Here is a 27,331-nt window from a genome sequence, read left to right as displayed (position 1 = left end):
AATGTAACGTAATGTCCGCTGTGCAACATGAACGTCTATAGTACCTAAAGTTTTAGAGGTGCCTAAAGTTGACAGGGTATGATCCAAATCGACTTGAGCTGACTCTTCTGAATCTGAACCACTGTCCTTGTTACTTAAAGTGGGTTTGGTCTTACAGGATGCCATTTCATACATTCTTTATATACCTTCAATTCAATCCGTATCGCGGAGGTTCCGCGCTATAGCATAATTGAAACTTAAAGGCAATGTTCCCGCGCTAGTGGAGACTGCAAAGGCTCATGGCTCAATCGGAAATTACCTTTAAATTTCAATCACACAATCTGTGATACAGATTAAATCGAGTCCTTAATCCGATCGCATTTTGTCGGCTATGCATCTTTTAAAGGTAATGTTCGCGGAGACCGTATTCACGGCAAACGCAAATCGTAAATTACCTTTAAATGCGGCATAGGTTGGCCTTGAAATCAGATTGAATCCTGGTCCTAATTCAAAAAGTAAAAAAGTTTTTAAAAAACGACAAAAAAACACAAAAAAGGTTGAAAATAAGTCAACCAACAGAGAAGAGAACGACAGACAACATGGCCTCTGGTTTTCAGCGCACACTAGGTTTAATATTTAATCCACACAGATAAAGAGATATGAGTTACATACTGAACAAGAGGGGAAGGGGCCTTGGGCATGTCTGGAGAGTTACAGAATCCTCAATGACAGCTGTCACTCAAAACAGGCGACCAAGCACAAACCTCACTGTCCAACTGTCAGTCTGGGAACAGCGAATTAGAGCAGTGGGTGGTTGGTGAATCAGTTATGAACCAATCAGCTCACAGCTCGAGGATATGCCTGGCTCTCTCTCTCTCCTTCCACTATTTGGCACAGTTACATTTCGGCACGGTTACTTTCCCCTACGCCCTTACCCATTTGGTGTTCACAGACCTGAGAGGAGATAGGTTTTTACAAAGGCTGAAATAGAACTGAGACTCTTTACCTGTCCATTTTCTCTACAGGAGAGTTTGGGTTTGATCGACAGTGCAGCCGACTGACTGATCTACAAATCACCTTGCATCATAAATAACTACTCATTATTATTTGTAGATCAATCAGTCAGTTCCAACTTACCCACAATGCATCACATATTTGATGCGCTCAAACACAGCCAATCTATGTCCATAAGGCTGTCTGGAAACTTGCTTCTAACGTGGAACAATTACAATCCCTGTTCATCCTCTGATGCCAAATCAAGAGTTTCTCTTTACTCCACTACACCTGATTTACTGGCCATCCCCCATGAATTTTACTACATCTGTACCCCTGTACCCCAAATGGCACCCTATTCCCTATATAGTACACTACTTTTGACAAAGAACCATAGGGCTCTAGTCAAAAGTAGTGCATTATAAAGGGTAGGGTGCCATTTGGGATGCATCCTGAGTCTGCAGACCTCCTGATCAAACTTCACTGTATTTACAGGCCAATGCATTCAAGACTGATCTTGTTTTTTCCACGTACATTCAACAACGTCTCCTCACCTAACAGCTGGCTGAGGTAAAATCACCCTGAACCAACCAATCAACTGTCAGTCTCTCTCTCTCTACATTTAACTCACCAATGAGCGGCTAGTTGACTGTGTCACTCACTCCGACCAATAGCTGCCTGTCTCTGAATCCCTCTTGACCAATCAGCTGTCTCTGTTTCCAGCGTGGTTCAGTGAGCTGAAAGCTGATTGGAGGTGGGGGGTTTTAGTAAGTCATACCATAAATAGTTTTGGGATTACTGGTTGGCTGTTGCTGCAAATCTTGGGTAATTTCTGGAGAGGCGTTATATTACGCAGTAGTCTTTAATGTTCCTGTACTTGTGTTGTTGGTAAGATGCAGGTGGGCAAGGTGAGAAAGGGAGGAGTTAGGGGTGATTGTAGGTATCAGGGAGTAGCTTGGGGGCAGATGCAGGCCGTTACAAGTCAAAGGTCAATACAGGAGAGATACAGATGTACTTCCAGGGGAAATAAATACAGGTATGTCTGAAACGGCACTCTATTCCCAATATAGTGCATTAGTTTTGTCCAGCACCATATGGGCCCTGATCAAAAGTAATGCACCATATGGACTAGGGTGCCATTTAAGACACACTCCAGGCTTTAGGGAGTAGATACAGGGTAGCGGAGGTAGTTAGGAGGCAGGGGTAGTTACAAGGCTCATGGTGGGGGGAAATAATTACATTGGTAGAAGCGGCAAAAAACAGGGCGGGGAAGGGGGTAGTCATAGTCAAGGTATTTGGAAAGTTACTGGACTGGGGGAGTGATACTTACAAGGCAATAGGTAGTTACAAGGTTTTTGGGGGGATATCGATAGTTTAAAGGGGTGTAATAGTACATACAGGGGCTGAGGGGTCATTCCCAAGCCTAGGGATAGTTACATCATGACCAGGGGTAGATACAGGGGCAGGGAGGGGTGGGGTGGGTAGGGTGGGTTAGTTTTAGGATGGGGGAAGGGGGTGATAATCTGGGCGCAAGAAGGGGGGACAGGGGGATGCAAGGTAACCCTTGAGGGTGGGAGTGTCAAACGGGGATGTAGGACACCTGCCACACAATAATATGGCTCCGCTCGGCTTTGCACACGGCAGGCTTCATCTGCGGGGCGCCCCCCGGCACCTCCCCTTCCTCTGTCTCGTCGTCCTCGCCATCACCTGACACACAGATGAAGTGAGAGAGCCAGTCAGCATGAACAGACATGCCCGGTGTCTGTCACCTTTGTACTGAAGTGTTTCTGCACATCCACACATATAAAAGCATTGGATTGGTATTTTAAATCCATAAAGTGAAATGAACAAGTGCACAACTAGGGCAGAAGGGTAGAGAATCTGGAGACGAATTCGATTAGGAATTCAAAAGAGCACCACATGAACTTGGGTGTATGGCAGTGTGTGTGTGCATGAGTGAGTGTGTGGTCTTCCTCACCGATGCGGAAGTCGATGTAGCCCTCCCCTCCACTCAGCACCAGAACGTTCTGTATGCTCTGAGCCTCAGCCTCCGGCTGTGCCGAGGACCCCTGACCCTCTGACGGGCTGTCCAGCACACTACCATTTAGGGTGGCCAACACATTGCCTGACAGAAAAACAGAAAAATGTAATATTATATATTATTATTATATTATTATATACAACTGTGTGTGTATATAAATATATATTCACACACACACAGTTGTGGCCAAAAGTTGAGAATGACACAAATATTAATTTTCACAAAGTCTGCTGCCTCAGTTTGTATGATGGTAATTTGCATATACTCCAGAATGTTATGAAGAGTGATCAGATGAATTGCAATTAATTGCAAAGTCCCTCTTTGCCATGGAAATGAACTGAATCCCCCAAAAACCTTTCCACTGCATTTCAGCCCTGCCACAAAAGGACCAGCTGACATCATGTCAGTGATTCTCTTGTTAACACAGGTGTGAGTGTTGACGAGGACAAGGCTGGAGATCACTCCGTCATGCTGATTGAGTTCGAATAACAGACGGGAAGCTTCAGAAAGAGGGTGGTGCTTTGAATCATTGTTCTTCCTCTGTGAATCATGGTTACCTGCAAGGAAACACGTGCCACCATCATTGCTTTGCACAAAAAGGGCTTCACAGGCAAGGATATTGCTGCCAGTAAGATTGCACCTAAATCAACCATTTATCGGATCATCAAGAACTTCAAGGAGAGCGGTTCAATCGTTGTGAAGAAGGCTTCAGGGCGCCCAAGAAAGTCCAGCAAGCTCCAGGACCATCTCCTAAAGTTGATTCAGCTGCGGGATCGGGGTACCACCAGTACAGAGCTTGCTCAGGAATGGCAGCAGGCAGATGTGAGTGCATCTGCACGCACAGTGAGGCGAAGACTTTTGGAGGATGGCCTGGTGTCAAGAAGGGCAGCAAAGAAGCCACTTCTCTCCAGGAAAAACATCAGGGACAGACTGATATTCTGCAAAAGGTACAGGGATTGGACTGCTGAGGACTGGGGTAAAGTCATTTTCTCTGAAGAATCCCCTTTCCGATTGTTTGAGGAATCCGGAAAAAAGCTTTTCCGGAGAAGACAAGTTGAGCGCTACCATCAGTCCTGTGTCATGCCAACAGTAAAGCATCCTGAGACCATTCATGTGTGGGGTTGCTTCTTCAATTTTGCCTAAGAACACAGCCATGAATAAAGAATGGTACCAACACATCCTCCGAGAACAACTTCTCCCAACTATCCAGGAACAGTTTGGTGACAAACAATGCTGTTTCCAACATGATGGAGCACCTTGCCATAAGGCAAAAGTGATAACTAAGTGGCGTGGGGAACAAAACATTGATATTTTGGGTCCATGACCAGGAAACTCCCCAGACCTTAATCCCATTGAGAACTTGTGGTCAATCCTCAAGAGGCGGGTGGACAAACAAAAACCCACAAATTCTGACAAACTCCAAGCATTGATTGTGCAAGAATGGGCTGCCATCAGTCAGGATGTGGCCCAGAAGTTAATTGACAGCATGCCAGGGTGGATTGCAGAGGTCTTGAAAAAGAAGGGTCAACACCGCAAATATTGACTCTTTCAACTTCATGTCATTGTCAATAAAAGCTTTTGACACTTATGAAATGCTTGTAATTATACTTCAGTATCCCATAGTAACATCTTTAAAAAATATCTAAAGACACTGAAGCAGCAAACTTTGTGAAAATTAATATTTGTGTCATTCTCAAAACTTTTGGCCACGACTGTACACAGTACCCGTCAAACATTTGGACACACCTACTCATTCAATGATTTTTTTAAACTATTTTCTAAATGTAGAATAATAATGAAGACATCAAATATATGAAATAGCACATATGGAATCATGCAGTAACCAAAAAAGTGTTCAACAAATTATAAGAATATTTTGAAGATAAATACACAATGCAGAGGATAAGAGGACGAGAGTACTAAAAACGAAATAGAGTACTAATGGTCAATAGGGAATTATCAATGTAAATAGGAGTTGGTTTTTAGTTCAACAGCTGTTTAGAATCTGTGGAAAGTCAGTCCTGAACTCAGATCTACATGTGCTATGTGTGCTACGTTCTGTACATTGAGTCTGGAGCAGGATACTTGTTATTTGGCCATTGTCCCAGTTGTACTGCAAGGACTTCTGATTGGTCAACCCCAGGCTAGGGTGGGGGGTTATAAATTACATCCTGTTTCTTTATTTTGTGGAGAAAAGCTGAGGACAGGGGAGACTGAACATCTACCTCCCAGCATAAAATCAATGATTTGTCCTTCTCAAACAAAATCTAATTTTATCCCTCTGAATTGCTTTGGGGTTTGTGTTATTTTAGAATAACATCAACTGCTAACAAAATCAAAATATGTTTTATATTTGAGATTCTTCAAAGTAGCCACCCTTTGCCTTGATGACAGCTTTGCACACTCTTGGCATTCTCTCAACCAGCTTCATGAGCTAGTCACTTGGAATGCATTTCAATTAATAGGTGTGCCTTGTTAAAAGTTAATTTGAGGAATTTCTTTCCTTTCCTTCTTAATGTGTTTTTTGACAAGCAGTTGCGTTGTGACAAGGTAGGGGTGGTATACAGAAGATAGCCCTATTGAATAAAAGACCAAGTCCATATTATGGCAAGAACAGCTCAAATAAGCAAAGAGAAATGACAGTCCATCATTACATTAAGACATGAAGGTCAGTCAATCTGGAATATTTCAAGAACTTTGAAAGTTTCTAGAAGTGCAGTCGCAAAAAACCATCAAGCGCTATGATGAAACTGGCTCTCATGAGGACTGCCACAGGAAAGGAAGACCCAGAGGATAAGTTCATTAGAGTTAACTGCACCTCAGATTGCAGCCCAAATAAATGCTTCACAGATTTAAAGTGAAAGACACATCTCAACAGCAACTGTTCAGAGGAGACTGCAGGAATCAAGCCTTCATGGTCAAATTGCTGCAAAGACACCACTACTAAAGGACACCAATAAGAATAAGAGACTTGCTTGGGCCAAGAAACACGAGCAATGGACATTAGATTGGTGGAAATCTGTCCTTTGGTTTGATGAGTCCAAATTATATATTTTTGGTTCCAACCGCCGTGTGTGATGGTGCTTTGCTGGTGACACTGTCAGTGATTTATTTAGAATTCAAGGCACATTTAACCAGCATGGCTACCACAGCATTCTGCAGCAATACGCCATCCTATCTGGTTTGCGCTTAGTGGAACTATCATTTGTTTTTCAACAGGACAATGACTCAAAACACACCTCCAGGCTGTGTAAGGGCTATTTGACCAAGGAGAGTGATGGAGTGCTGCATCAGATGACCTGGCCTCCACAATCCCTCAACCTCAAACCAATTGAGATGGTTTGGGATGAGTTGGACCGCAGAGTGAAGGAAAAGCAGCCAACAATTGCTCAACATATGTGGGAACTCCTTCAAGAATGTTGGAAAAGCATTCCTCTTACACTTTTTTGGTTACTACATTAATCCATATGTGTTATTTCATAGTTTTGCTGTCTTCACCATTATTCTACAATTTAGAAAATACTAAAAAATAAAGAAAAACCCTTGAATGTGTAGGTGTGTCCAAACCTTTGACTGGTACTGTATATATATATATTTGTTAAACAGGTAACGAGAAACAGATCAGTCAATCAATTGTATTTATAATGCCCTTTTTACATCAGCTGCTGTCACATAGTACTAAAGGACCTTACCAATAGATACCCACAAATTAAACACTGTGAACCACTTTTGCATTTTAGTGCCCAGTTGACAACCTAGTCCATCCTCACAGTCCTCAAATACATCAAGTTGAGAGTATTGACAGCAGGTATACTACTTTTTTATTTAGTCAAGAACTACACATTTGATTTAATGCATTTAAGGGGATAATTAACTTTATCAAATTATGATTACTAACTGACCTGGCACAGAGACAAAGAACTTGACGGCATCTCGGTGTCCATGGAAACAGAGCTGAGCCTGGGCCATGGAGCAGTATGGAATGAAGCTGCCGCTGCTTTTCTCTGGGTTGTCGTCTTCATACACATGAATAACGCCGCCGGACGACGTCGGAGACACCTTATTGGCTATCGGGATGGGAGTGGAGTCAATAGCCAATCAGAACAGCTGACATCTGACAGACCAGCGAATAGGACAAGGACATTGATGCATGAGACCATCCAATCACAATAGTGCACACAGAGCAGGCTTGCCAATAAGACCCATCAATTGGGTATGCTACATCGTTACAGAGCATTTAAAATAGAAATGTGCAAAATAGAACAGACCCCTCTCAGTCATGCAGAATAGGAAACTGTGTCGGCTGGCTCTATACATAAAATTTCTACGTGAAATTCTCTGTACGTGGCAACCAATTGAATAAGCCTGTGGTCATTCACTTATGAATTTGCAGATAGTGAAAAATAAAAAAATCTGAATACTGAAATAGGAGCAATACTAAAACATGCCATCAACATGCAATAATGAAGAGACAAGGCATCCCCAAAACCCCAAACCTAATATATTGACTACGTCACTGAAATTATCAATATTCATCACACAAATAGCATACAAATATGACTCATACATATACATACATTAACACCATACTCTACATATATGTGTGCCAATGCATTATATACAGTACTTTACAACACCTGAAGATAGCATGCAGAGTTACACATGAACAAAAGTGATTTCCCTGAATCAGATCCAGACCACCGGACCACTGTTTCTGTCTCTGTTCCATTTCGATCCCTAGCCCCTCGTCCCCTTTGTGGTTGATACATCTGAAATGACTGGATAGGTGGCAGGCAGCTTTATGAACTTGTCCTGTTGGTGGGCTATCTAATCCTCTCAGATCTCAACAAGTGCTATATACTGTAACTTACTCCGGTCCAATCACTATACTGCTCACACCTATCCAGTCTATCAGATATGTGAACATTAGGGTAATAAGGGTGCTTAGGACTGAAACTGAACCAGGCTTATGTTGGAGATTGATAAAGGGGAGATGGAGGTAAGACAGGCAGAGAGATGTATGTGACATCATCCCTGTGGGACAGAGGGAGTCCTAACTTACCCCTCAGACCTAGGAGCTGTCCCCGATGAAGGACTACCGCTAAGGAAGGGAAGGAGGGAGGAGAGGAGAAGGAGGAGTGGAGAGAGTGAGGAGAGAGGGAGGGAGGAGAGGAGAGAGTGGACAAGAGTGATATCAGGACAGGGAGGACAAGTACAGGGATACCAGCCATAAAATAGAGAGAAAGAGAAAAAACAAAGAGAAACCATTAAGGAATAAGAGAAGACAGAAAAATAGACAGACTGATATACACTGAACAAAAATATAAACGCAACATGTAAAGTGTTGGTCCCATGTTTATTTCTCTCAAATTTTGTGCACAAATGTGTTTATTTTTTTTATTTTACCGTTATTTTACCAGGTAAGTTGACTGAGAACACGTTCTCATTTGCAGCAACGACCTGGGGAATAGTTACAGGGGAGAGGAGGGGGATGAATGAGCCAATTGTAAACTGGGGATTATTAGGTGACCGTGATGGTTGAGGGACAGATTGGGAATTTAGCCAGGACACCGGGGTTAACACCCCTACTCTTACGATAAATGCAATGGGATCTTTAATGACCTCAGAGAGTCAGGACACCCGTTTAACGTCCCATCCGAAAGACGGCACCCTACACAGAGCAGTGTCCCCAATCACTGCCCTGGGGCATTGGGATCTTTGTTTAGACCAGAGGAAAGAGTGCCTCCTACTGGCCCTCCAACACCACTTCCAGCAGCACCTGGTCTCCCATCCAGGGACTGACCAGGACCAACCCTGCTTAGCTTCAGAAGCAAGCCAGCAGTGGTATGCAGGGTGGTATATCCCTGTTAGTGAGCATTTCTCCTTTGCCAAGATAATTCATCCACCTGACAGGTGTGTCATAACAAGAAACTAATTAAACAGCATGATCATTACACAGGTGCATCTTGTGCTGGGGACGATAAAAGCCCACTCTAAAATTAGCATCTTTTGTCATACAACATAATGCCACAAGTTTTGCAATTGGCATGCCACAATCAACAGCCTGATCAACTCTATGAGAAGGAGATGTGTCGCGCTGCATGAGGCAAATGTTGGTCACACCAGATACTGACTGGTTTTCTGACCCACGCCCCAACTTTTTTTTAAGGTATCTGTGACCAACAGATGCATTTCTGTATTCCCAGTCATGTGAAATCCATAGATTAGGGCCTAATGAATTTATTTAAATTGACTGATTTCCTAATATGAACTGTAACTCAGTAAAAACGTTGAAATTGTTGCATGTTGCGAAATATTTTTGTTCAGTATAGAAAGGGAAAGTAAAATACAGAAGCACAGAATAGTGAAATCAAAGAGGTAGGGTTAAAGCGCGTGTGCGCACCACTCAAACTCACTCTCTGTCAGTGGTATGGAGATGACCACACCATTCCCAGTCCCCACCCACAGGCGGTTTCCACCAATAAGAAGGGCTGTTATTCGCACAAAGGAGAAGCCCAGCTTGCCAGTACCTGTCAATCAGAGCGAGAGAGAGGAGAGAGAGAGAGAACACAGGTCAATCCATACATTGGATGCATCTCAGTAGACTAAAGTGGGGTCAAATAATATGGTGTCCTATCAATGAGTCGGCCGAAGCTTAGCCTGCTGGTCCCAGATCTGTCTTGCCAACTCCTACAGTCATGGTCTTGATATGACAAGAAACATAAAAAGTGTCTATACAACACAAACAGATCTTGGACAACCAGCCTAGCCAGAGCTGGATAGCATGGTTGGGGTCAATTCCATTTCAATTCAGTCAATTCAGGAAGTAAACTGCAATTCCATTTCCACATCTTTCTCTTAGAGGATAATGCTAAGACAGTATAATTTCTAAATTGACTGAATTGAAATGGAAATAGACTCCATTCCTGCTGTTTAGCTTAGGTTTTCCCTACCCAACATCTTGCTGACGTATGGTTCGATATCGACATCCTGTAGGTGCTGGTGTGTGAGGGCATGGTAGAGACGCAGCGTGGAGTCCAGACGGATTGACACCCACACCCCATCCCCGATCCACGCCAGCTGCCTCACCTGGCTCTCCCTGCGAGGGTGGGCGTCAAAGGACTTCTGATGTGGGAGAGGGGGTAGGGGGGGGTGATGGGTGGAGAAGGGAGGATTGGTTGATTGATAATATTCGGGAATAAATCAAAGTAAATCAATGTGGAGCGACATTACATGACCTCTCCCCAACCCGTCTCAATCTGCGACATAACTGGGGATAGACTCAAGACTGCTAGTCCACTGAGCTAATGTCTTGACATTATGTCTGGGAGCTAACGTGAGTCTCCAGGTCTCAGAAAAGGTTACTTTGCAACTTCCTCTACTATACAAACAGTCCCTTCCCTGCTGTGACCAACCTCTATCTGCATGCTCTTGGGCTGGATGACGTGGATCTTGTTCTTGTAGCCACACCACACCTTGTCATGGACCATGGCCATGCAGCGGATAGAGTGGTGCGGTCTACCCAGGTCCATCAGGTGGTAGTTTGACAGGTCCCACTGCCCATCTGGAGATAAAGAGAGAGACACACACACACACACACACACACACACACACACACACACACACACACACACACACACACACACACACACACACACACACACACACACACACACACACACACACACGCACACACGCACACACGCACAGACACATGCATGGACACACGCACGCACGCACATGAAAAAGTAATGTTGCTCTCATGGAATGTCATTTTTTGAGCACAACAGACAGTTAATGGTTAAGGTTCATAGGTGAGAGCTCAGAATAATTAGGTAGGTTAGGGTTAAGTTTAAGTTACCCTCAGATCTGTGGAAGATAGCCAGTGTCCCGTCTGCCAGAGCCACCAGCACACGACCCTTCACATGCCTGAAGCAGAAACAGTCAAGCCAACGTTACACAAAGCAACATGCACCCATTTACTACAACATAAATCAAGGACTGGTAAAAATGGCCATTCTAAAAGCAGACAGTGGTCAGTAGTGGGGGACTTACACTAGACTGAGCACAGAGTCCTTCAGTTTGATGGAGTGGAGACACTTCTTCCAGTTGGCCACTGCCGAATGGACGTAAAGCCTGAAGAAAGGAGGTAAAGCTTAGTTAGGACATAGACAGATATAGGGTTTTATGGGTTAGGGTTATGGGTTGGGAGACATATGCAGGCAAAACTGGTTGGCAAAAAAATAATGACGTTTTTTGTGACATTGTGGTCAATGACATTTTTTGCACCTTTTTAGAAAACCAGAAAACAACATCACTATGATACATTCCCGCCACTAGCTAGCCATTTAGTGATTAGTTACCCACCAGCCATTTTGTGCTCCCAGCCACATGGTGGGGACGACGCTGGTGCCAGCTTTGGGGTCGTCGTTTCCATCCTCCGTCTCCTGGGGTGGGGAGTTAGACTCCTCTTTTAACTGACCTGCACACCTGACAGGGGACACAAACAGAGAGTTGTCTTGAAGTCCACTATAGACTACCACAGTCCACACGGTGGAAAATCCAACTACTGTAGCATGTTAGCATTATTGTCTCTGCAGAAATGTTTAGACTAAAACTAAATCAAATCAAACTAAAGTGTATGTAAATACACTTTCAGTAAAAATTTTAAAACTGAACATTTTTTAAAGTTTCAATGACAACTTTTCAAAAATGTCCTGGCAATACTTCCTCTCTTTACAACTACTAGCAATTCAAATCTGGTCAAATCCTGTGTCTTACCGGTCGTATTTGCTAGCATCAACCACCGGAGGCTGGGGGTCTGTGAAGACGTGCTCCATGAAGGGCCCTGGAGGTCCCAAGGTGCCGTCTGTCTCGCTGGCGGCCGGCTCAGCCACCTCTGTAGCCTCTGTGGCCTCCTCTGCTGACTGGGCCGGATGCAGCTTCCCACTGAGTGGTGGAGCCATGGGGGCTGAGGCGACAGGGACACAAGGAGAGACATTATACACTATATACTACTATAACTATACCAACTATACCTATTAACTAGAGATGGGCACTAATATGAAAAGTCCCTATCAATATCAGTTGAAATGTATTTGATTTGCTATCGATATCATATCGGAATTTTAAAAACATGTGAAGGCCTATTAACTATACTTATAACTCTTCAACTGACTGGGCTGGGTGCAGCTTCCCAATGAGAGGGGGAGATACCGGGGCTGGGGGGGGACAGGGACACAGGAAGAGACATATCAGCACTTCGTGTCAACTTCGAAACAACGTTTAGTGGTGGTAGTATGTTTTCTGGGATATATACACCAAAATATATAGCAGAGGTCCCCAATTAGATTCAGCTGAAATCAGCCTCCCACAGAGAGGGGGAGCCACGTCAGCGACACAGGGATGAGGGACAAGAAGAAGAATTGTGCCGCAGTTAAAGCCTATTATTTTTGCAAGTCCGATGATACATATACAGTTTAATGTACAGTGCCTTCAGAAAGTATTCACACCCCTTTGTTAAGGCAAGGCTAAATAAGTTCATAAGTAATTTGCTTAACAAGTCACACAATAAGTTACATGGACTCACTCTGTGTGCAATAATAGTTTAACATGATTTTTGAATGACTACCTCATCTATGTACCCCACACATACAATATGTGAGGTCCCTCAGGTGAGCATTGCATTTCAAACACAGATTCAACCACAAAGACCAGGGAGGTTTTCCCATGCCTCACAAAGAAGAGCACGTATTGGTAGACAAAACATTTTTAAAAAGCAGACATTGAATATCCCTTTGAGCATGGTGAAGTTATTATTTACAACACACCCAGTCACTACAAAGGCCTCCTTCCTAACTCAGTTGCTGGAGACGAAGGAAATCGCTCAGGGATTTCACCATGAAGCCAATGGTGACAATAAAACAGTTAAAGAGTTTAATGGCTATGATAGGAGAAAACTGAGGATGGATCAACAACATTGTCGTTACTCCACAATACTAACCTAATTGAGGAAAAAGATGTAAGCCTGTACAGCAGGGATCATCAACTAGATTTAGCCGCGGGCCAATTTTTTCTTGAGTGGATGGTCAAGGGGCCAGAACATAATTATGAATAATTTGTAGACCGCAAATTGACCGCAAAAAGACCAAACAGGTATAATATTTGATTCTTGCTTACATTTGACAAGAAAAAGTATGTGAACCTTTTGAAATTACCTGAACTTCTGCATAAATTGGTCATCAAATTTCATCTGCTCTTCATCACAACAATAGACAAACATAACGTGCTTCAACTAACAACACACAAATTATATAATTTTTCTTGTCTATACATCATTTAAACATGGAAAAAACATGTGAACCCCTAGGCTAGTGACTTCTGCAAACACTAATTGGAGTCAGGAGTCACCTAACCTGGAGTCCAATCAATGAGACGAGATTGGAGATGTTGGATAGAGTTGCCTTGCCCTATAAAAAACACTGACAAAATTTGAGTTTGCTATTCACAATAAGCATTGCCTGATGTGAACCATGCCTTGAACAAAAGATATCTCAGAAGACCTAAGATTAAGAACTGTTGACTTGCATAAAGCTGGAAAGGGTTACAAAAGTATCTCTAAAAGCCTTGATGTTCATCAGTCCACGGTAAGACAAATTGTCTATAAATGAAGAAAGTTCAGCACTGTTGCTACTCTCCCTAGGAGTGGCTGTCCTGGAAAGATGACTGCAAGAGCACAGCGCAGAATGCTCAATGAGGTTAAGAAGAATCCTAGAGTGTCAGCTAAAGACTTACAGAAATCTCTGGAACATGCTAACATCTCTTTTGACGAGTCTACAATACGTAAAACACTAAACAAGAATGGTTTCATGGGAGAACACCATGGAGGAAGCCACTGCTGTCCAAAAAAAACATTGCTGCACGTCTGAAGTTTGCAAAAGCGCACCTGGATGTTCCACAGCGCTACTGGCAAAATATTCTGTGTACAGATGAAACTACAGTTGAGTTGTTTGGAAGGAACACACAACACTATGTGTGGAGAAAAAAAAAGGCACAGCACACCGACATCAAAACCTCATCCCAACTGTAAAGTATGGTGGAGGGAGCATCATGGTTTGGGGCTGATTTGCTACCTCAGGGCCTGGACAGCTTGCTATCATCGACGGAAAAATGAATTCCCAAGTTTATCAAAACATTTTGCAGGAGAATGTTAGGCTCTCTGTCCGCCAATTGAAGCTCAACAGGTGATGCAACAGGACAACGAACCAAAACACAGAAGTAAATCAACAGCAGAATGGCTTCAACAGAAGAAAATACGCCTTCTGGAGTGGCCCAGTCAGAGTCCTGACCTCAACCCAATTTGAGATGCTGTGGCATGACCTTGAGAGCGGTTCACACCAGACAGCCCTAGAATATTGCTGAACAGAAACCGTTTTGTAAAGAGGAATTGTCCAAAATTCCTCCTGACCGTTGTGCAGCTCTTATCCGCAACTACAGAAAACATTTGGTTGAGGTTATTGCTGCCAAAGGAGGGTCAACCAGTTATAAATCCAAGGGTTCACATACTTTTCCCACCCTGCACTGTGAATGTTTACTTGGTGATTTCAATAAAGACATGAAAATGTATAATTGTTTGTGTGTTATTAGTTTAAGCAGACTGTGTTTGTCTATTGTTGTGACCTAGATGAAGATCAGACCAAATTTTATGACCAATTTATGCAGAAATCCAGGTATTTCCAAAGGGTTCACATACTTTTTCTTGCCACTGTATATGATCACATAGATGGGTTAGCTGATTTGATTGATTTGACAACATCACGAAAACAATGTGTTGTTGTGATTCTGGATGGCCAGATTGCTAGCAAGAATGACAAGAAACTGCCATGTGGGAAATCATAAGTGGCTCGTTTCATCTTGTTCTTGATACCATGTCTTGTTTTGAGGTGTTTTAACTGATTTCATGTCAATGCTTATATGGCAAAAAAATTGCTAGCTAGCTAACCAACAACTGTAACGATGTATTTGAGAGACAAGAAGTGCTCATTCTACAAATTTATTTATGTTTTCAATAAACATTGGAGACGAAATATAGTTTACATGTTATCAACAATCTAAGCCAACCCCATCTGATTGTGTCGGGTTTGGTGCTAAAAAAAAAAAATTGCTTGGAGCTGATTTGCTGTCGTTTTAAAAGTCTTACGTCCAACAAAAAAAATACAAAATATTAAATGCTCAGAAAACTTGGGGGGCCAAATAAAATCACCCGCGGGTCAAAATTAGCCCATGGGCCGCCAGTTGGGGAACCCTGCTGTACAGAATAAAAATATGCCAAAACTTGCATCCTGTTTGCAACAAGGCACTAAAGTAATACTGCAAAAAATGTGGCAAAGTTATTAACTTTTTGTCCAGAAAACAAAGTGTTACATGTTTGGGGTAAATCCAATACAACCCATTCTGAATACCACTCTCCATAAGCATAGTGGTGGCTGCATCATGTTATAGATATGCTTCTAATAGTTAAGGACTGGGAAGTTTTTCAGGTTAAAAAGAAACAGAATGGAGCTAAGCACAGGCAAAATCCTAGTTGAAAACCTGGTTCAGTTTGCTTTCCGCCAGACACTGGGAGATGAATTCATCTCTCAGCAGGAAAATAACCTAAAACACAAGGAGAATCTACACTGGTTCCTTACCAAGAAGACAGTGAATGTTTCTGAGTGGCCGAGTTACAGTTTTGACTTAAATCCTAATGAAAATCTATGGCAAGACCTGAAAATAGTTGTCTAGCAACAATCAACAACTAATTTGACAGAGCTTTAAGCATTTTGAAAAGAATAATGGGCAAATGTTGCACAATCCAGATGTGGAAAGCTCTTAGAGACTTACCCAGAAAGACTCACAGCTGTTATAGCTGCCAAAGGATCTTCTACAAAGTATTGACCCAGGGGTGTGAATACTTATGTAAAGGAGATATTTCTGTAAAATTGCTAACATTTCTAAAAACATGTTTTCATTTTCAAATTCTGGGTTATTGTGTGTAGATAATTAAAATAATATTTAATCCATTTTGAAATTAGGATGTAACAACAAAGTCACGGGGTATGAATACTTTCTGAAGGCACTGTAGATAAATCTCTCGGATTCTCACCTTGTCCCCGGTCCAGTACGGGTGTGTCGGTGCGCGAGGAGCAGTTGCTGCGGACCACGCTACAGTTGGTGGCACAGCCCACCAGGGTGATGCCTGCTAGCATGCCCTCCACCCCACCTGTCTCCTCACCACCACCCTCCCCAGGGTCCAGCACGATCTCACCCGCCGGGTAGTCACTCTCACTGGCCGCTGCAGACAGACACACAGAAACGCACACACAGACACGCACATATGTAAACACAGAAACAAGCAAGCACACACAGAAATACACACCCATACACACAGAGACACATGTACACGCACACACAGAAAAATCACAATTCTAGTTCAGTAGATGTGGACGTACAGTGCATTCGGAAAGTATTCAGACCCTTTCCCTTTTCCCACATTCTGTTACGATACAGCCTTATTCTAAAATGTATGGAATTATTCCCCCCCCATTAATCTATACAGAAAATTCTCCATAATGACAAAGCAAAAAAAGGTTTTTAGAAATTATTGCAAATTTCTATTTAAAAAACAAAAACAGAAATACCTTATGTATGTAAGTATTCCTTTGCTATGAGATACAAAATTGAGCTCAGATGCATCCCTTTTCCATTGATCATCCTTGAGACATTTTTACAACTTGATTGGAGTCCACCTGTGGAAAATTCAATTGATTGGACATGATTTGGAAAGGCACACACCTGTCTATATAAGGTCCCACAGTTGACAGTGCATGTCAGAGCAAAAACCAAGCCATGAGGACGAAGGAATTGTCCGTAGAGCTCCGAGACAGGATTGTGTAGAGGCACAGATCTGGGGAAGGGTACTAAAACATTTCTGCAGCATTGAAGGTCCCAAGAGCACAGTGAACTCCATCAGTCTTAACTGGAAGAAGTTTGGAACCACCAAGAAAGACTCTTCCTAGAGCTGGCCGCCTGGCCAAACTGAGCAATCGAAAGAGAAGGGCCTTGGTCAGGAAGGTGCCCAAGAACCGGATGGTCACTCTGACAGAGCTCCAGAGTTCCTCTGTGGAGATGGGAGAACCTTCCAGATGGAAGACACTCCTATTGCCAACTACTTTAATTACTTTTTCATTGGCAAGATTTGAAAACTTAGGGATGACATGCCAGCAACAAACGCTGACACTACACATCCAAGCTTATCGGACCAAATTATGAAAGACAAGAATTGTACTTTTGAATTCTGTAAAGTCCGTTTGGAAGAGGTGAAAAAAATATTGTTGTCGATCAACAATGACAAGCCACTGGTGTCTGACAATCTGCATGGAAAATTACTGAGGATAATAGCGGACGATATTGCCACATCTTCAATTTAAGCCTAATAGAACGTGTGTTCCCTCAAGCCTGGAGGGAAGTTAAAGTCCCAAGAATAGTAAAGTCCCCTTTACTGGCTCAAATAGCCGACCAATCAGCCTGTTACCAACCCTTAGTAAACCTCTGGAAAAAGTTGTGTTCGACCAGATAATGCTATTTCACAGTAAACAAATTGACAACAGACTTTCAGCACGCACATAGAGAAGGACACTCAACAAGCACAGCACTTAAACAAATGACTGATGATTGGCTGAGAGAAATGTATGATAAAATGATTGAGGGGGCTGTCTTGTTAGACTTCAGTGCAGCTTTTGACATTATCGATCATAGTCTGCTGCTGGAAAAACTGATGTGTTATGGCTTTACACCCCCTGCTATAATGTGGATAAAGAGTTACTTGTCTAACAGAACACAGAACTAACAGTTACTTGTACTTTAATGGAAGCCTCTCAAACATAATCCAGGTAGAAGCAGGAATTCCCCAGGGTAGCCGTTTTGGCCCCTTGCTTTTTTCAATCTTTACTAACGACATGCCACTGGCTTTGAGTAACGCCAGTGTGTCTATGCATGCGGATGCCTCAACACTATACACATCAGCTACTACAGCGACTGAAATGACTGCAACACTTAACAAATAGCTGCAGGTAGTTTGGGAATGGGTAGCAAGGAATAAGTTTGTCCTAAATATTTCCAAAACTAAAAGCATTGTATTTGGGACAAATCATTCACGAAACCCTAAACCTCAACTACATCTCGTAATTATTAATGTGGAAATTGAGCAAGTTGAGGTGACTAAACTGCTTGGAGTAATCCTGGATTGTAAACTGCCATGGTCAAAACATATTGATACAACAGTAGCTAAGATGGGGAGAAGTCTGTCCATAATAAAGCACTGCTCTGCATTCTTAACAACACTATCAACAAGGCAGGTCCTACAGGCCCTGGTTTTGTCGCACCTGGACTAATGTTCAGTTGTGTGGTCAGGTGCCACAAAGAGGGACTTGGGAAAATGCAGTTGGCTCAGAACAGATCAGCACAGCTGGCCCTTAAAAATACATGGGGAGCTAACATTAATGACATGCATGTCAATCTCTCATGGCTCAAAATTGGAAGAGAGGTGTTGACAAGCTGAAGGTACCGAGACACATGCATACACACACATGATAACATATGCACTATACACACACATACACATGGATTTAGTGTTGTAGATATGTGGTAGTGGAGAATGGGCCTGAGGGCACACACTTACTGTGTTGTGAATTCTGTAATAAATGTATTGTAACGTTTTAAAAATTGTGTAAATGCCTTAATTTTGCTGAACCCCAGGAAGAGTAGCTGCTGCCTTACTCCTCAGTAACAAATACTCCTCAGTAAAAGGCACATGACAGCCCCTTTGGAGTTTGCCAAAAGGCACTTAAAGAACTCTTTGACCATGAGAAACAAGATTCTCTGGTCTGATGAAACCAAGATTGAGCTCTTTGGCCTGACTGCCAAGCGTCACGTCTGGAGGAAACCAGGCACCGCTCATCACCTGGCCAAAACCATCCCTACGGTGAAGCATGGTGGTGGCAGCATCATGCTGTGGGGATGTTTTTCAGCAGTAGGGACTGGGAGACTAGTCAGAATCGAGGGAAAGATGAACGGAGCAAAGTACAAAGAGATCCTTGATGAAAACCTGCTCCAGAGCGCTCAGGACTTCAGAGTGGAGCGAAGGTTCACCTTCCAACAGGACAACCACCCTAAGCACACAGCCAAGACAACGCAGGAGTGGCTTAGGAACAAGTATCTGAATGTCCTTGAGTGGCCCAGTCAGAGCCCGGACTTGAACCCGATTGAACATCTCTGGAGAGACTTGAAAATAGCTGTGCAGCGACACTCCCCATCTAACCTGACAAAGCTTGAAAGTATCTGCAGAGAAGAATGGGAGAAACCCCCCAAATGCTGGTGTGCCAAGCTTATACCAAAGAAGACTCGAAGCTGTAATTGCTGCCAAAGGTGATTCAACAAAGTACCAAGTAAAGGGTCTGAATACTTATGTAAATGTGATATCTCCAGGGGGGGTTTATACATTTGCAAAATTTTCTAAAAACCTGTTTCTGCTTTGTCATTATGGGGTATTGTGTGTAGATTGATGAGGGAAAAAAACAATTGAATCAATTTTAGAATAAGGCTGTAACGTACTTTCCGAATGTTGCTTTGATCTGAATACTATGGTCATGTTATGGTAGTAGATTTGGTTCAGGTGGAGAGTGCTATATGGTCGTGTTGCAGTAATAGATAGGGTGTAGGATAGGTGATCGGTAGTCATGTTATTATGGCAGTAGATTCCTTAGTGGTCAAGTTGCAGTAGATTTGGTCCAGATGGTGAGTAATACTGTATGTGGTCATGTTGTGGTAGTAGATATGGTTGTGTTAATTTAGTAGTAGGGTGCTAAGTCGTCAAGTTGCGGTAGAGTTGGTCTAACAGGTGAGTACTATGTGTTTGTGTTATGGTTTGACCGCTAACCTGGCACACTGGAGATGCAGAGAACATGGGGTCTAGGTGGTCAGTAATTGTGTTATGGTAGTTGAGTACAATGGTCATGTTGCGGTAGATTTGATCCAGGTGAGGAATGCTAATTTATGTGGTCGTGTTATGGTTTGACCACTAACCTGGCACGCTGGAGATGCAGAGCACGTGGGCATTGCAGACGTTGAACTGGTCGACCAACGAGCCGGGCTGGTTGGCATCAATGATGACCACCTTGATGATGATAACGATAATGGTTGTTCATTATTTGACAAATTGTACGAATGGCAGCAACACTGAATTACAAGTACAACTTACAATGAAATGATTAGATACAAAAAAGTACTATTTAACACCTTGCTGGCCGAGTGGGTACTGGTCAGGATCCAGACTCTGCTACTCATAGTGTCTGTTTCATGGAGCTCCTTAGACTAGGGGACGGAAAAGGAGGGAGAGGTGGGGGTGATAAAAGGAAGAAGGGACAATAAGTATGTTTTCAAACTAAAACAAATAGCTTAATTAACTAACAAACCAACTAGATCAAGTACCTTTCTCTTCTCTGGTGAGCTGTGGTTGCTCTTGCCGTCTCCTCCCTCTCCCTCCTCAATGGCTAGAGGATTCGTAACGCTGTTGCCGGGGCCAGCTTTAACTGTCATCACTTCCTGAGTGCACGTCTTCCATCCCGTCAGGTCCACGCCCGCCGCACACCACAACTACACACATCGTTACACACATCGTTAACACCACTCTCGAGCGGCTAGATGTTCTTTCCCATTCGGCCATCAGATTTGAAACCAATGTTCCTTATAGGACACATCACTGCACTCTATACTACTCTGTAAATTGGTCATCTCTGAATACCCGCTGCAAAACCCACTGGTTGATACTTATTTATAAAACCCTCTTAGGCCTCACTCCCCCCTATCTGAGATACCTACTGCAGCCCTCATCCTCCACATACAACACACGGTCTGCCAGTCCCATTCTGTTAAAGGTCCCCAAAGCACACACATCCCTGGGTTGCTCGTCTTTTCAGTTCGCTGCAGCTAGCGACTGGAACGAGCTCCAAAAAACACTCAAACTGGACTGTTTTATCTCTATCTCTTCATTCAAAGACTCAATCATGGACATACTTACTGACAGTTGTGGCTGCTTCGTGTGATGTATTGTTGTCTCTACCTTCTTGCCCTTTGTGCCAAGTTGTGTTGCTACCATGCTGTGTTGCTGTCTTGGATCACTCTTTATGTAGTGTTGTGGTGTCTCTCTTGTTGTGATGTGTGTTTTGTCCTATATTTTTATTTTTTAATCCCAGCCCCCGTCCCCACAGGAGGCCTTTTGCCTTTTGGTAGGCCGTCATTGTAAATACAAATGTGTTCTTAACTGACTTGCCTAGTTAAATAAAGGTAAAAATAAAATAAAAACATTGGAGTAAAACAACTTTTTGGTTATGATGGGCTAAGTTCTTGAAGCAGTTATAAGTCATATTCTTCAATAATCAACGGGTATATATAATTAATTAACATGACGATTGATTGAACAGCGGTAAAAATTGCAGATTGTGGCTTCAACCAAGTACATATTTGTTTGTTTTTTTACCTTCCTGTTGGGGTCCTTCTCTACTAGGGGGCGACAGTAGACAGGAACAGGGACATTCTTCATGCGGTTGTCCTCCTTCTCATTGGCCTGGGAGAAGACAGACAGACAAACCCTCCAATCACAAAACTGCTCCAAGACCTCCAATAGAAGATACTACTACAACTAAATTCAATCAAACCATCATTGCTATATTCATATAGCTGCATAACCACACTTTCGACATATCTGATGTGTCAAGGGGAAGAGCTTTGAGATTGGAGGAAAGTTGATATAGCAGTGACAGTGTCAGCAGGTTGTGGGGTGTCTGTTAACATGACTGAGGGACAGGGGCATTGTGTCAATAGCTATGTCAGATTGTGTGGCATCTGTTGATGTGTGTTGGGTTAGAGGTAAGTGTTGTGTGTATTGTGGGGGCAGAGCGTTTGGGTTTTAGGTAGATGTTGTATCAGTAGGCTGGGTGGCGTCATTGACAGGGTCATTGAGTCAGTTAGCTGTGTCAGACCGTGTGGTGTCTGTTGATGTGTGTCTAGGGGACAAGGCCTAGGGGCTGAAAGACGCACTCCAGCTATTTTTTTACTTTTCTGTTGGAAAACAATATCCCAGGTCTTAATACAGTAATGTACACACACTTAAGGTAAAAAAATATGTTATGAGCAAAATAGTGTTTTCTAGATACAAATGCCAACTTCATGGAGTAGACCATTTAAGAAGTTGGTCTGATGGTGCCCTCGGATGTCATAGGCCTCCCCCTTGCTTGCGGGAACAATGAAATTCCACCATACCTAACGTCATTATTTAACTTTTAATGTACGAATGACCAAACCCTGTCTCAGGGATGGCTAACTCTGGAGATCCCTTCGGTCTCCACAGAGTTGGGTAAATCTGCTTTTAGTTTCTTTGCACCCCATGTATGGAACAAATCTAAAGAGCTCCCTGCAACTAAATGTAATGGTGCCTCTCAGGCAGTTGAAATTGTTGATCGGGGACCTCTATGCTGAGGAATGTGATCCTTCCTCTTGAGTATGTTTTGTAATTTTGTATTATGTTGTATTTATAAATTGTGTATATGCAAGTGTCGTGGAATTATTCTAATCAAAGGAGAGACTTAGATTTCCTCAAAACAATCAAACTTTATTAGTAATTACTGCATTAGTAATGGAACTTTATTAGTAATGGAACATTTAACAATCACCCAATGGTGTAGAGTTAAAAGCCCAAATAAACAGGATTTGGTTACAACTCTTTATAGTCTTCCTGAGTCCTTGTGACGATGAACAGATATGTTGAAATTATACAAAAGGTACATTTTGCTCTCAAGCAACAGACATCAAGATTTACATGGCGCAAATATCTGTCTCTAGTTCATTTACTGCTTGCTTATACAAAAATACTAATGCAACCTAGAATACTAAACTGGTGGTTGGTTCTCCCTGTTACCGACAGACAGGCACACAGACACTAATCATGGATTGGAATGCAAAGCAGTCTTTAGGTTATCACCAAGCCATTGTAAATATACTTGTCAGCGTTAAATCTCAGGCATCTCTCCACACACAGACACATGAAAGTTCTAACAATCCTATTCTGTTGCCTCTAAGAAAAACATACAATGTGAGTACTAATATAGGATTACATTCTAATTTAAGAGTAATGTGATTAACATAATGTTGTAATTCTACGACACAAGGCTCCCTTGTAAGAGAGATCTAAATCTCAATGGGACTCCTGCTACAAAATAAAGGTGAAATAAAAATAGAGAACAAAAGAGGAAAGCCCCCTGTGCCTCGACACAATCCTGTCTTGGGAGCTCTATGGACAATTCCTTCGACCTCATGGCTTAGTTTTTTAATTTTTTATAAATTTGCTAAAATGTGTCAATATGGGGTATTGTGTGTACCGTAATTTCTGGACTATTAAGCGCACCTGAATATAAGCCGCACCCACTGAATTTAAAAAAAATATGTATTTTGTACACAAATAAGCCGCACATGTCTATAAGCCGCAGGTGCCTACCAGTACATTGAAACAAATTAACTTTACACAGCCTTTAAACGAAACACGGCTTGTAACAAAAATAAATAGGCTTTTTAAACGAAACACGGCTTGTAACAAAAATAAATAGGCTTTTTAAACGAAACACGGCTTGTAACAAAAATAAATAGGCTTTTAAACGAAACACGGCTTGTAACAAAAATAAATAGGCTTTAAAACGAAACACGGCTTGTAACAAAAATAAATAGGCTTTAACGAAACACGGCTTGTAACAAAAATAAAAAAAATAGCAGTAAACAGTAGCCTACCAAGAAAGTCATTGGTCACTATCTTCCTCCTCCTGTGCACTGAAACCACTGAAGTCATCTCCTTCGGTGTCGGAGTTGAATAGCCTCAGAATTGCTTCATCCGATGTTGGATCGTTTTCATTGTCGCTCTCGTCACTTTCATCCGGAGGCAAATTCCCCGCTGAGCTCATGCTGCCCTCTTCAACACGCAGCAGTCCAGCCTTTCGAAACCCGTTGATGATAGTGGATTTTTTGACAATGCTCCACGCTGTCAGGACCCACTGGCAGACTTGACCATAAGTTGCTCTTCGCATGCGGCCCGTTTTAGTGAAGGATTTCTCCCCACTTGTCATCCAAGCCTCCCACTGAACACGGAGCGCCACCTTAAATGCACGATTTACACTGATGTCGAGTGGCTGCAAATACTTTGTTGTGCCCCCAGGAATCAGTCTTCAAGCTCATTTTCTAGTTCGGGCCATCTGCTTTTCTTCCCTCTGAAAGCTTTTGTTGTCTTTTTGCACTGAGTCCGTTCCTCACGCTGCTGTTTCCAACGTCTTATCATCGACTTATCATCGAGGCCAAGCTCCCGTGCAGCAGCTCTATTTCCTTTTCCAACAGCCAGATCGATCGCCTTCAACTTGAAAGCTGCATCATATGCATTTCTCCGTGTCTTTGCCATGATGAGGGTGACAAAATGACTACCGTAATCAGAATGATGGGAAGTTTGAGCGCGCTCGATTTCCGTCACATTATGTGAAGGTGCTCAGTTTTTTGGCGGCATAAATCTTGTGAAAGCGGGAAAAATCCATAAATTAGCCGCGTCATTGTATAAACCGCGAGGTTCAAAGCGTGGGAAAAAAGTAGCGGCTTATAGTCCGGAAATTACGGTAGATTGATGGGGAAAAATATTTGTTTAATCCATTTTAGAATAAGGCTGTAACGTAACAAAATGTGGAAAAAGTGAAGGGGTCTGAATACTTTCCGAATGCACTGTAGGTGTTGTGTCAGACTGTGGTGTCTGTTGATGTGTCTTGTGACATGTCTTTGGGGTAACTAAGAGCGGCTCATGCTAGGTTAGGGAGGGACTCTGTGGGTGTCACTTACCTGTTGTTTCTTCAGCGGGCCTTCCAGTGCACTGTCCAGCTGAGCACCAGTCTATGGGAGAAATAGTTAGAGAGACACCGCCCTATATGCTGTATTTTCACTGCTACATGGATGGCATTTTTATTTATATTTATTTTTATTTATTTGGGGGTAGATCAGCTTTAATATTGCAGATAGATTGTAGCTTCCATCAATGTAATTGTCGGCATCATTTCCAATCCTTGTCACGTCTACTCCCGCTCCTCCTCTCTGGCGCTCATTGTCGCCATTTTATTCATTATTACGCACACGTGCCACCATCGTTACGCGCACCTGTACCTCATGAGTCTCACCTGGACTACATCACCTTCCTGATTGTCTCCCCTATATCTGTCACTCCCTTTGGTTCTTACCCCAGGCGTTATTGTTTCTGTTACACATTTCATGTCTGAGCGCTACTCGTGTTTCTTGTTATGTTCCATGTACGTTTATTTATTGAATTCACTCCCTGTACATGCTTCCCGACTATTCGAGTACACGTTACAATCCCACATATATTTTTTTGTAAATAGAATATTTAAAAAATAAATAATCCTTTATTATTTCCCCTAAACCTACCACCCCTCCCCTAATTGGAGAAAACTAATAGACAACAAGACTTAGGCTTCTACTTCCAGCTTACAGCGTATTCGGGAAAGTATTCAGACCCCTTCACTTCTATACATTTTATTATGTTACAGCCTTATTCTAAAATGGATCCAATTGTTTGTTTTTTCATTAATCTACACCAGTGGTTCTTAAACCTGGGTTCGATCGAACCCAGGGGTTCGGCGGAGGTCAAGACACACATCCGACTCATATGATTCGTGATGACACGCCCCGCTTGGCCATCATTGGCTGCAGGTGATCACGCTACGCAGGTGATCGCGCTTGGCCTATCTGTGCTGCAGGGAATTTGGTGCGCTCAGTAGTCGACTTGTGACTGTCGTGATGGTACGTCTTGTGATTTCTTTCTTAATATTTTAATCCCTTCATACTTACTATGTCGAGCAAAAAAAGAAAGTGGTCGGACGAATATGTACAATATGGATTCACATGTATAACGGAACGTGATGGGAGTCAGCGTCCTAACTGCATGATTTGCAATGCCAAGTTGAGCAATTCTAGTCTAGCACCGGCAAAACTAAGAGAACACTTCCTTAAGCTGCATGGAGATGGAAAATACAAGAACACAACGCTCGCTGAATTCAAGGTGAAGAGAGCCAGATTCGATGAAAAGGCTACTCTGCCTGTTCTCGGCTTTGTACCCATCAACAAACCGATCCTCACAGCATCGTACAAAGTTGCTTACCTGATCGCAAAGCAGGGCAAACCACACACCATTGGTGAAACACTCATAAAACCAGCTGTGTTGAAGATGGCGAATATCATGCTGGGAAAAGAGGCTGAAGTTAAGTTATCCCAAATTCCTCTTTCAAATGACACCATCAGCGACAGAATAGAGGACATGAGCAAAGACATCTTGGCTCAAGTAGTTGCAGATCTGATTTCAAGCCCGGCAAAATTCAGCCTTCAACTCGACGAGACCACAGACGTTTCCAATCTAAGCCAGCTTGCTGTATTCGTGCGCTATGTGATAGACGACGTGATAAAGGAAGATTTTTTAGTTTGTAAGCCTCTTACAACAACAACTAAGGCAGCCGATGTGAAGAAACTTGTGGATGACTTCTTCAAAGACAACAATCTTTCGTGGGATATGGTTTCTGCAGTTTGTTCGGACGGAGCTCCAGTCATGCTGGGAAGAAAGTCTGGTTTTGGTGCGCTAGTGAAAGCCGATGCACCAAACATCATTGTTACGCATTGTATTCTGCACAGGCATGCGTTGGCAACAAAAACCTTGCCTCCAAAACTGGCAGAAGTATTAAAAATTGTAGTGGAATGCGTGAACTATGTGCGAACTAGTGCTCTGAGGCACCGCATCTTCAGTGAGCTGTGTAAAGAAATGGGCTCTGAATTCGAGGTACTTCTGTACCATTCTAACGTTCAGTGGTTATCCCGGGGACAGGTGCTGAATCGTGTTTTTGCCGTGCGTGTGGAATTAGCCCTAGTTCATTCTCATTTTAGCGTACATGGCTGATATCTTCGCAGCTCTCAATCATCTAAATCAAAAGATGCAGGGCGGTGGAGTCAACATCATCGAAGCGGAGGAAAACCTGAAGGCTTTTCAAAAAAAGCTACCGTTATGGAAACGACGAACAGAGAACGATAACTTCGCAAACTTTCCCCTGCTGGACGAATGTGTAAGTAAGATCGAAGATGTATCTGGAATCGGAGACATTTCTGTACCCGCGGAACTGAAGCAAGCAATTGCCACGCACTTAG

The 27,331-nt window shown here is 42.8% G+C and overlaps 1 protein-coding gene across 14 annotated transcripts in view; it reads right to left on the bottom strand.

Moving 5' to 3' along the window:
• Positions 1-584: 584 nt before the first annotated feature.
• The window catches only part of LOC139578811 (C-Jun-amino-terminal kinase-interacting protein 3-like), a 78,746-nt gene continuing 51,999 nt past the window's right edge, over positions 585-27,331 (bottom strand). For 10 of the 14 annotated variants that reach the window (XM_071406848.1, XM_071406852.1, XM_071406850.1 and 7 more), the window contains 17 exons: positions 24,971-25,021; positions 21,588-21,674; positions 20,540-20,704; positions 20,348-20,422; positions 20,135-20,225; positions 16,158-16,346; positions 11,795-11,984; positions 11,381-11,503; positions 11,069-11,149; positions 10,875-10,942; positions 10,429-10,577; positions 9,967-10,138; positions 9,430-9,543; positions 8,076-8,114; positions 6,916-7,080; positions 2,951-3,097; positions 585-2,679 (listed from right to left, as the gene is read on the bottom strand). In XM_071406848.1, coding sequence (XP_071262949.1) covers positions 2,552-2,679; positions 2,951-3,097; positions 6,916-7,080; positions 8,076-8,114; positions 9,430-9,543; positions 9,967-10,138; positions 10,429-10,577; positions 10,875-10,942; positions 11,069-11,149; positions 11,381-11,503; positions 11,795-11,984; positions 16,158-16,346; positions 20,135-20,225; positions 20,348-20,422; positions 20,540-20,704; positions 21,588-21,674; positions 24,971-25,021 — 2,034 coding nt within the window. In that variant the 3' untranslated portion in view covers positions 585-2,551. The remainder of the gene's footprint in view (positions 2,680-2,950; positions 3,098-6,915; positions 7,081-8,075; positions 8,115-9,429; positions 9,544-9,966; positions 10,139-10,428; positions 10,578-10,874; positions 10,943-11,068; positions 11,150-11,380; positions 11,504-11,794; positions 11,985-16,157; positions 16,347-20,134; positions 20,226-20,347; positions 20,423-20,539; positions 20,705-21,587; positions 21,675-24,970; positions 25,022-27,331) is intronic. The other 4 variants (XM_071406855.1, XM_071406860.1, XM_071406857.1 and 1 more) reach the window with 3 other exon arrangements.

This window comes from Salvelinus alpinus, chromosome 6 (genome assembly GCF_045679555.1).
Source record: "Salvelinus alpinus chromosome 6, SLU_Salpinus.1, whole genome shotgun sequence".
NCBI classification, from domain to species: Eukaryota; Metazoa; Chordata; class Actinopteri; order Salmoniformes; family Salmonidae; genus Salvelinus; species Salvelinus alpinus.
Note: the sequence above shows the minus strand (reverse complement) of the source record. Positions and strands in the feature narration are given on the sequence as shown.